Source organism: Microtus ochrogaster, unplaced genomic scaffold (assembly GCF_000317375.1).
Source record: "Microtus ochrogaster isolate Prairie Vole_2 unplaced genomic scaffold, MicOch1.0 UNK62, whole genome shotgun sequence".
Classification (NCBI taxonomy): domain Eukaryota; kingdom Metazoa; phylum Chordata; class Mammalia; order Rodentia; family Cricetidae; genus Microtus; species Microtus ochrogaster.
In genome coordinates, this window is record NW_004949160.1 from 1,465,124 (window position 1) to 1,476,854 (window position 11,731).

The following is an 11,731-nucleotide window of genomic DNA, read 5'->3' on the forward strand; positions in this document are numbered from 1 at the left end:
TGTTCAGCTCAGTGCCCCATTTTATAATTGGGTTGGTTAGCCTTTTACGGTCTAGTTTCTTGAGTTCTTTATATATTTTGGAGATCAGACCTTTGGCATGACAGAATTTTAAAAGTAAAACCTTCTCTCAGTTAAAGGCCTCACAAGGAAAATAAGTCTAACAAAGAATGTTAATCTCATAAATGTCATTCAGCTCCACAAAGCCTAAGGCAAACTAATCAAAATAAGAAATACAGAAATGCTCCCTACACAGAGTAATTTTTTAACAAGAGATCAGTTTCAAAATGAAAATAGTAGACAATTGATAAAGACATTCTTTAGGCACTTTTAAAAAAATCACTTCATGTGACTATAAAATACACATACATTTCTTTAGCCCAGGAACAGGCAAGAAGAGCATCAAGAAAAATGAACAGGATAAAACACAGAGTTTTCTCCTTTAGGGATGGGGTGAACGTGATCTAGGTATGGGAGAAAGATTGAAGACAAACAGCTACTGACCATCAGGTGCCAAAGACCAGTTACACTGACCAAGGTCTTCATAGGCGTAGAGAAAGGATTTTCAGTCTCCATGTCACTGTGTTTCATTTTGATGAAACACACGGGATGTAGCTAAAAGTAATAATATATGCTACTCCTCCTTGCTACTTAAAAACTATCCTTGGTCTTGGTCCTTCTACTGGAATCTTCCAACACATACTAGTAATGGCAGAGACACATGATAGGAAGACTCTGGGTTCCTAAGCAACAATTATGAGATTAAAAAATTACAAATCAGTAAACACAATAAATAAAAAATAAATCACTTCTCCCACTTTTCCAACATCTATTGATTCATACAAATACACTATAAGTATGTGCGATGTAAAAAACCTGTGGTAATTTCTATCATATCCTCTTTAATTTCTAGGTACCATAGAAGAATAAAAAGCACATAAACTGAATAAACAGATTTGGTTCTCAGAGAAAAAAATATAGTCAATAAATTTTAAAAGCCATCAAGAATATAAATTAGTCAAGCACTGAAAATAAACTACCATATGACCCAATCATACACTTCTAGGGAACAACCAAAGTCCTCTATATCAGCATTTTACAGAGACATCTGCACATCAGTTACTGCTGTACTATTCACAACCGCCAAGAAATGGAACCAGCCTAACACCAACAAACAAATGGAATAAGAAAACTGTGGTAAATATACTGCCCAGAATGAAGTAAAATCTTGCTATTACATGAAATAAATCAGATCCAAAAAGACAAATATGTTTTCAATGTACAATTTAATTTTTTTTTTTTGAGACAGGGTTTCTCTGTGGTTTTGGAGCCTGTCCTGGTATTAGCTCTGGTAGACCAGGCTGGTCTCGAACTCACAGAGATCCACCTGCCTCTGCCTCCCAAGTGCTGGGATTAAAGGCGTGCGCCACCACCACCCAGCAACAATTTAAATTCAATATGAGCCTCTGCAGGCAAGCATATATATGTGAATGCACAAGCAATGAAACTAGAAAGAAAATCATGAGAAAAGAGGAAGAGTTCTTAAATGAATTAGAAAATAGAATAAAGGAATAGACAAATAGATGCCTTGAATAAACCAAATATTCATATTCTATATTCTAACAGGAAAAAAAGTATTAAAAAATACATTCAGAGCTGATCATGAGGGCACACACATTTAATCCAAGCTAGTTAACCTATCCATTGCTGCAACTTTATCTGATTTCAACTACAAGGTCTGACCTTGACAAGTTGTTAGCATTTGAATAAAGTCTCTTTCCTTCCCTCAGCATTCATTCTTCAGATAATTCAGTAATGAAAACAACTAACCTAAAATTAAATGAAGTGATAATAATTATAAGAGATCCCTCTTTCAGCAAAGGAATGTGAATTTATCTAGCAGAGTTCTAGAAAAGGAGCCTTTAAGAAGCCAGCTTCCAGCTGGGTGTGGCATCATGTGCCTTTAAGTCCAACACTTAAGGATTAGTTGCACAACCTACAGTTACAGCAGAGGCTGAGACAAGAACTGGTGCCTATACTTTGAACTTTTTAAAGTATAACACCAATAAAATTTAAAAGGAGATTTTTAAAAAAAAGACATGCTTTATGAAAATATAATTGGCAAATCTCTTCTGCAGTATCAGAGAGATATTTGAACTAAGGTTATTAATGCTAGTTGAACCCTCAAATAATGCTTCCAAATGTTATTTACTGTGCCTTGTTCCCCCCAATATTATACAATCTACTAGAGAATACTTGTCTACAAAACCATAAGACACTTTCCATAAATAGTTAGAATCTATTTATTATTGCAGGCTATATCATCAAGTATGTTAAGCATCCGTATAACATCAATGTAACTTAAATTTCAAGAGGAAGTATTACTGCAAAGCGTTATTGTTTCTTCATTCACAATAACAAAAAACATTCCTCATGGTCTATTATATCTTAGAGATGAAGATATTTGAATAAAATAAATATTCCTAACACATTTGCTAAATGTTTGAGCTGTATTTCCCTTTCTGCAATCATAATCCACAAACCCCAACAGACCATTCTGTCACTAACGCCATCAATGTCAAAAAATTTTTTGCATGGCATGATACCTTCCTAATAGTAAATAATCAACCAAAGGCACATGTAATAAATGCAATTTATGTTGTTGACTAAAAGGAAAGCTTTACAAATTCTGGACTTTAAATACTATACAAAGTCAAGGGAAATGTTTGTTTTGTAAACTGAATTCTCTCCACACTGACACAGACCATCACAATCAGTCACTGCTCAACAGCCACAGAGTGAACAACACATCTCACCCATCACTCTGTTGAGATAATAACATTTCCATTTATAAAAGACCTTCCTAAAATGATAAGAATTAAGACACTTGGCAAGGAGAAATTATGTGTATAACCAAATACTTGGAAAGCCAAGGGACAAATCTGTCACTAACCAAGTACCTACTTGTTTCATAGCAGTCTCTCCAATTTTGTCTGAATGCTTGCGGATGCTCTCCAGAAAGTCTTTGAGATCAGACATAGAAACATCCTTTATCTCTTCCCGAAGCTTGGGGATGTTGTCCACCATCACCTTACAGAATCGATAGTGGCTCACTTGAGGCAGATAGGTGTGTTCCAGATGCTCCAGAGTCTTCAGTGCAGGATAATGCCTACAAAAGAAATCAACCACCTTAGCAGATATTAGTCTTCCTTAGGGGCACAAATAAATTACTCAGGAAAAATTCAAACCTCAATTAGCTTTCACTATACATTTAGACAAATCCAAGGTAGTGTTTTAATGAAAACTTCTTACTATTAAAATGTTAATAAATGCTTTAAAGACTAGTAATTTACAAAAATCTGTCCAAAGAATAAACATGAATATCAATAAAATTAACTATATATATATATAATTTTTAATTATCTCAGTGTCAAAAGACCATGCTATAAAATGAAATACCCCAAGCTAACCTTCTAATGAAAACAGAAAGAAGAGCTTGAGAACTATGCACACGTGTTTGCGTTTGTTAGCTGAGATGAGTAAGCCTCAAAGACTACTCTAGCCAGGACCTCAGACGAGCTCTGCACTTTCCCATTACCCAGAGGCCGGACAACAAATGAAACAGCTACCTCTCCCAAGATTGGACAATTAACCCAAATTTTTCTTTTCAGGATCCCCGAGAGATGCCATCACCCCCAGACAGAAGGAAGTAAATGTTAAGAACATGATACCTACATTCCCAAGAGGTGGAATGGGTGGTTTTTGGTCATTGAATGGGTTGTGGATATTTCTCATTGTTTAGGGTGGTTGGTTACAAGCTGATGTTGGTAATGGCCAGGAAAAAAGTTGAATAAAGGAGTTTACAATTAGGCTCTTCTTTTGAAAAGAAAAAAGGGTGATATAGATATGGTAGTACTGAATCTATTCTGAAAAAAGGGAGATATAGAAATAGATAAAAAGGTAGATTACTGAATCTACTTTTAAACTAAAGAAGCAACGACTAGTTTTAAATATTTTACATTGATATGGATTTTTGTATATTAATACAAATCTAAGATACTTTTTATTAGAATATACTGTGCATGCATTTCTAATCTTGTTCAAGATATTTTATCTATACAGCTCATTTAACAATGTAATGCAAATTTCCAGTCCTTGCAATTTATTATTACTAACTAAAGATAATAAGGAAATGCAGGTTAGTAATTAGTAACCTAGTACAACTGAATTTGTAGTCATTAGGTCTGTCTTCAAGGTCAAACATATATTTTAGGTAGACATATCATCTTCAAACAATTGAGAGATTTCAGAATATAGCATTTAAGATGTTCAATAACATAGGTTCATTTCTCTTATGACAATGAGACATGCCTGCTCCTGGAAGAACCAACCTACATCATAGAAGATGATAGGCATTGAAGAAATGACACATGGAGTTTATTTTCTGTGTGGCAAAAGTAAGCCACTAGGCAATAAAAATTGTTCTTGCCTCAACTGCTGACACTATGCTGTCCAAATTGGAAAAGCAAGACAAAAAGAGAGAGTGACAGCCAAATCTTGTCAAGAAAAGGCAGGACAGTCATTCAAAAATTCTGCTTCATAGAAAAGCCTATCACATATTCATTCTAGGCCTATAGGCCGAAGATGGCTGCCCCAACATTAAAAAGGAACCTTGGGTGACTGTCCAGGCAGCCAGCTGCTTCTGTCATTTATCACAATTTTTGGAAGTCACTTGCTTGCACTTCCTACTGACACAGTTAATATTTCCTTCTCGGGTCTTTGAGGGAGTTGAAGACTAGATAGTTAGAGGAATAGTTTTCCTTGTTTACCATACTCAGAAAAGAAACTCAATATAGAGAAGTAAAGCGTATAACGCTGAGAGACATCAAAAGTTAGTTTTGGGTGGTACTGTAAGTTAGGACAGAAAGTGAATTAGGTACAAGACTTTGAATAGATAATAAACTATTTTCTCTGCATTTTTCAAATGTAAATGGACTAGATATTGTTGATATATTTACTGCCTGTATATATTGTATATAGTTATTGTTTTTATTGTATATAGTTTTGCTTATATTTGTCATAACTTTTATCTTAGACAAAAGGAGGAAATATGACAATTTTTTTTTGGTTTTTTTTTTTTTGGTTTTTCGACAATATTTTTTTGTAATCTAACAAATAAAGCTTGCCTGAAGATCAGAGTATGGAGCTAGCCACTAGTGAGCCATAGAAGCCAGGCAGTGGTGGCACGCACCTTTAATCTCAATACCTAGGAGGCACATGCCTTTAATTCCAGAACTACAGAGGTGAAGACAGGAAGGGATATGGCTGGTTGAAGAGAGATATATAAGGCAGGAGGAGACAGGAGCTAAGCACATACAGTCTGAGGAATTGTAGAAAAAGGATACCCCATTCAGTCTCATTTCTGGGTTGGTATCACATACCAAAAGTAAATCAAGATCAGATTAACAATTTAAGTAGGCCTATAACCCCTAAGAAAAGAGAAGCAGTCAACAAAAGTCTCCCAACCAAAAAAAGCCCAGGGCCAGATTTCAGTACAGAATTCTACCAGAATTTCAAAGAGCTAATACCAATACTCCTCAAATTGTTCCACACAATAGAAACAGAAGGGACATTCCCAAACTCTTTTTTACAAGGCTACAGTTACACTGATACCCAAACCACACAAAGGCAACTAAGAAAGAAAATTGCAGGCCAGTCTCCTTCATGAACACTGATGAAAAAATAATCAATAAAATACTGGCAAGCAGAATCCAAGAACACATCAGAGAAATCTTCCACCATGATCAAGTAGGCTTCATCTGAGAGATGAAGGAATAGTTCAACATATGAAAATTTATCAATGTAATCCGCCGTATAAATAAACCAAAAGAAAAAAAGACACATGATCATCTCATTAGATGCTGAAAAAGCCTTCGGCAAAATCTAATACACTTTCATGCTAAAAGTCTTGGAGGGATATAAAGAACATACCTAAACATAAAAAAGGAAATAAACAGCAAGTGAACAGTCAAGATCAAACTAAATGAAAAGGAACTCAAAGCGATTCCACTTAAAATCAGGAACAAGACAAGGCTGCCCATTCCCTCCATATCTATTCAATATAGTACTTGTAGTTCTAGCTAGAGCAATAAGACAACAAAAGGAGATCAAGGGGATACAAATCAGAATAGAAGAGATCAAACTTTCACTATTTGCAGATGATATGATAATATATATGCCCCAAAAAGATTCTTCTAGGGAATTCCTACAGCTGATAAACACCTTCAGTAATGTAGCAGGATAAAAGTTTAACTCAAAAGAATCAGTAGCCCTCTCATATACAGAGGATAAATGGGCAGAAATCAGAGAAACATCAGTCTTCACAATACCCACAAACAACATAAAATATCTTGAGTTAACTCTAACCAAACAAGTGAAAGACCTGTACGACAAGAACTTTAAATCTTTGAAGAAAAAAATTGAAGACACCAGAAAATAGAAAGATCTCCCATTCTCCTGAATAGGTAGTATGAACACTGCAAAAATGGCAATCTTACCAAAAGCAACCTGTATATTCAATGCAATCCCCATCAAAATCCCAGCACAATTCTTAACAGACTTTGAAAGAACAACACTCAACTTCATATGAAAAAAACAAAAAACTCAGGATAGCCAAAACAATCTTGTACAATAAAGAAACTTCCAAAAGCATTACCAGCCCTGACTTTAAGCTCTACTATATAGCGACAGTAAAGAAAACGCTTGGTATTGGCACAAAAACAGACAGTTGGACCAAAGGAATTGAATCAAAGACCCTTATATTAGGCCACACACCTATAAACACCTGATTTTTTTTATAAAGAAGCTAAAGTTATAAAATGGAAAAAAGAAAGCATCTTCAACAAATGGTGCTGGCATAACTGGATGTCAACATGTAGAAGAATGCAAATAGATCCATATCTATCCCCACGCACCAAACTCAAGTCCAAATGAGTCAAAGACCTCAACATACATCCAGCCATACTAAACCTCACAGAACAGAAAGTGGGAAGAAGTCTTGAATGCATTGGCAGAGAAGACCACTTCCTAAATATAATACACAGGCGCAGGCACTGAGATCAACAATAAATGGAATCTCCTGAAACTGAGACATTTCTGTAAGGCAAAAGACACACAGCTAACAAGACAAAATGGCAGCCCATAGAATAAGAAAAATTTTTTCATTAACCCCACAACTGACAGAGAACTGATCTCCAAAATATAAAAATAACTCATGAAACTAGACGTCAAAATATCAAAAAATCCAATTAAAAATGGAGTACTGTTGTAGGAGGCCACTTGTTCATTCCCAGCTGCCCAGACACGAAATAATCGCATGGAAACTCTATTATTTAAGTCACTGCTTGGCCCATTAGCTCTAGCTTCTTATTGGCTAACTCTTACACCTAAATTTAACCTATTTCTATTAATCTGTTTATCGACACATGGCTGTGGCTTACTGGCAAAATTTTAGCATGTCTGTCTCTGGCAGCAGCTCCAAGCCTTCTCCATAAACTCTGCCTTCTTCCTACCAGCATTCAGTTTAATTTTCCCCACCTAGCTCTTCTCTTTTGCCCTATCACAGGCCAGGACAGTTTCTTTATTAACCAATGGTATTCACATCTTACAGAGGGAAATCCCACGTCAGAATACAGATCTAAATAAAGAATTCTCAAAAGAAGAATCTCAAATGGCCAAACAGTACTTAAGGAATTGCTCAACATCTTTAGCCATCAGGGAAATGCAAAACAAAACAACTCTGAGATACCGTCTTACACCTGTCAGAATGGTTAAGATCAAAAACATTAAAGAAAGCTTATGTTGAAGAAGATGCAGAGTAAGAGGAACACTCCTCCATTGCTGGTGGGAGCGCAAATTTGTACAGCTGCTTTAAAAATCAGTATGGCCATTTCTCAAAAAATTGGGAGTCAATCGACCTCAAGAGCCAGCAATACTACTCGGGCATATATCCAACGGATACACATTCATACATACCATAAGGACATTTGTTAAACTATGTTCATAGCAGCATTATATGTAATAACCAGAACCTGGAAATAACCTAGGTGCCCCTCAATAAAAGAATGGATAAAGAAAATGTGGTATATTTATACAATGAAGTAATACTCAGAAATAAAAAAAACAATGGCATCTTTTAAATTTGGAAGCAAATGGATGAAACTAGAAAAAAAAAATCATCCTGGGTGAGGTAACCCAGACAAACAAAGACAAACATGGTACATACTCATTCATAAGTGGGTATTAGACACAAAGCAAAGAATAACCAGTCTATAATCCACAATTCCAGAGGAGCCAGGAAACAAGAAGGACTCTAAGAAAGACATACATGGATCCCCCTGGGCAATATCTCCTGAGTATACTGGGAGCGTGGGGGTAGGGAAAAAGAAAAGGAGAGTGGGGAAGGAGGAAGGGGAGCCGGGAGGAGAACATGGAGGATCAGGAAGGTCAAATTGGGGAAAGAACAGAGAGAAAGAGCAAGGAAAGAGATATCTTGATAGAGGGAGCCATTACAGAGTTAAAGAGAAATGTGGCACAAGGGTGACCCCAGTTGAGAATCTAAGCAATAGTGGAGAGGGTGCATTAACTGCCCTTCCCTTGTAATCACATTAATGACTACCTTAACTGTCATCATAGAACCTACATCCAGTAACTGATGGAAGCAGATGCAGAGATCCACACCTAAGCACTGGGCTGAGCTCCTGGAGTCCAGTCGTAGAGAGGGAGGAGAGATAATATGATAATATGAGCAAAGGGGTCACACAAAGAAACACCTGACCTGAGCTAGTGGGAGCTCACTGACTCCAGACTGAGAGCTGGGGAACCTGCATAGGACAGAATTAGGTCCTCTGAATATGGGTGACAGTTGTGTGGCTTGGGCAGTTGGTAAGGCCACTAGCAATAGAACCAGTATTTATCCCTAGTACATAAACTGGTTTTTTTGAAGCCCATTCCCTATGAAGGGATACCTTGCTCAATCTAGATACAGGGTGGAGAGGGCCTTGGCCCTGCCTCAAGTGTTGTGACAGACTTTGTTGATTCCCCATGGGAGACCTCACCCTCTCTAAGAAGTAGATGGGAGTGGGATGGGTGGAAGGTGGGGGAATAGCAGGAGGGGAAGGAGAGGGAACTGGGATTGGTGTATAAAATAAGATTGTTTTGACAGCCTACAGATTGGGAAATGATCTTCACCAACCCCATATCAGACAGAGGTCTGATCTCCAAAATATACAAACAACTCAAGAAATTGGTCATCAAAAGAACAAAATTTAAAAAATGGAGTACAGACCTAAACAAAGAACTCTCAACAGATGAATCTAAAATAGCTAAAAGAGACCTAAGGAAATGTTCAACATCCTTAGTCATGAGAGAAATGCAAATCAAAACAACTCTGAGATTCTATCTTACCCCAGTAAGAATAGTCAAGATCAAAAACACTGATGACAACTTATGCTGGAGAGGTTGTGGGGTAAAGGGAACACTCCTGCATTGCTGGTGGGAATGCAAGCTGGTACAGCCCCTTTGGATATCAGTATGGTGATTTCTCAGAAAATTAGGAAACAACTTTCCTCAAGACCCAGCAATACCATTTTGGGGTATATATCCAAAGGATGCTCAATCGTCCTACAAGGACATGTGCTCAACCATGTTCATAGCAGCATTGTTTGTCAAAGCCAGAACCTGGAAACAACCTAAATGCCCCTCAACCAAAGAATGGATAAGGAAAATGTGGTACATTTACACAATGGAGTACTACACAGCAGAAAACAATAATGACATCTTGAAATTTGTGGGCAAATGGATGGATCTAGAAAACATCATATTAAGTGAAGTAACCCAGATCCAGAAAGACAATTATCATATGTACTCCTTCATAAGTGGTTTTCAAACATAAATCAAAGAAAACCAGTCTACAAATCACAATCCCAGAGAACCTAGAAAACAATAAGGACCCTAGAAGAAACATATATGGATCTAATCTACATGGGAAGTAGAAAAAGACAAGATCTACTGAGTAAATTGGGAGCATGGGGACCTTGGGAGAGGATTGAAGAAAAGGAGAGAGGTGGGGGTGAGGGGGGCAACAGAGGAAAATATATATAGTGCAATAAAAAAGTAAGATTGTTTTAAAAAAATAATGTATATTATCATCAGTATTTTCAATAGATAAGAATTCACATCCCACTGATAAGGAAGTTTATTGTTAGCAAATACATAAGAAATTTAATAAACAAAAATATATGACTCTTAAATTATAGACTAATTTATACTAAGAAATAAAACAAAATAACTTATGTATTAAGAAAAAAAACGGGGCTGGAGAGATGGCTCAGAGGTTAAGAGCACTGGCTGCTCTTCCAAAGGTCCTGAGTTCAATTCCCAGCAACCACATGGTGGCTCACAACCATCTGTAATGAGGTCTGGTGCCCTCTTCTGGCATGAGGGCATACATGAAGGCAGAATGTTGTATACAAAATAAAAAAATAAATCTTTTAAAAAAGAGAAAAGAAAAAAACTGTGTAGCTAAACAAACTGTGATACATCCATGTATTAAAGGACCAATAAACTAGTATAAATATTTTGATTGAAAAATGTTTTTTTAAAGAAATAGCTCTAACTAACACTTCTCAGCCTTGCCTGGATCAACAACAGCACTGTTCCCTTTAGTTCTATGTCTGGTTCATCTATCTTATACCTCAGAACAATGTGCTAAATAGGTTTTTGGAGAAAAGAGATGATCTTGGAGCTTGATCTATCTTTTCCATAAATATTTCCTGGATGGTATACTAATTTAAAAACCAACAAACCTTATAAGTACAATGACAACATTTGTAAAGTATACATGTAAGCCAGACATGTTAGCTCTCACCTGTAATCACAGAACTTGAGAGGCTGAAGCAGGAGGTTCACCATGAGTTCAAGGCCTGGACTAGGCAAATAGTTACAGGCCAGACCTTGTCTTCCCCCACACAAAAAATAGCATAAGTAGTATATATGCATGATTTATTAATAAATAGGTATAAATATCCATCAGCAAGTGGAAGTCATAGACACAAAAGTTCAAAGCAATAACTAGAAAAAACATACAAAAGTGAGAATCATAGTTTTTTTCGTTAGATAGCAAAAAATTCATGATCATTTTCTTTTCAGGCTTTAAAATTCCCTAATTCTGACATTTCCCCTATCTGTCTAGGAGAGGAAAACTCATGCCTTCCATAGATGAAACAAACATACAGGTCTAATTTGGACATGGTTTCATCACAACAGACACACTCTTCTTGCCTCAACACGGTTGCCCCATAAACACCTAGACTAGAAACTAGTTTATTTCCTTTTATGTCTTCTCTCATCGGTTTCAAGAATCAAACTCTTAGTCCAAGCAAATAGAGTAGTTTATTCCCCCTAAACTTAGAAATAAAAGTACAAATACATACAAATCTGAAATAATTATTTTCATTAAAATTTTAGACTCTTAACACATTACAATTTTGCATGATTTAGTATACACAGAATAGCAATGACACAACTAGGTACGAAGAGCTATGTGTAATAAAATGTAGTTCCTCTAAAGAAAAACTTTAGAAACCAATTATGAGTGAGTACATCCCATATTCATCTTTTTGGGTCTGGGTTACCTCACTCAGGATAGTGTTTTCTATTTCCATCCATTTGCATG

At 36.4% G+C, this 11,731-nt stretch overlaps 1 protein-coding gene across 1 annotated transcript in view; it reads right to left on the minus strand.

Annotated features, from left to right (window-relative positions):
* The window catches only part of Exoc6b (exocyst complex component 6B), a 500,761-nt gene that overhangs the window by 417,892 nt on the left and 71,138 nt on the right, over positions 1-11,731 (minus strand). Inside the window, exon 6 of the mRNA XM_005369834.2 lies at positions 2,962-3,166. Within this exon, the coding sequence (XP_005369891.1) occupies positions 2,962-3,166 (205 nt within the window). The remainder of the gene's footprint in view (positions 1-2,961; positions 3,167-11,731) is intronic.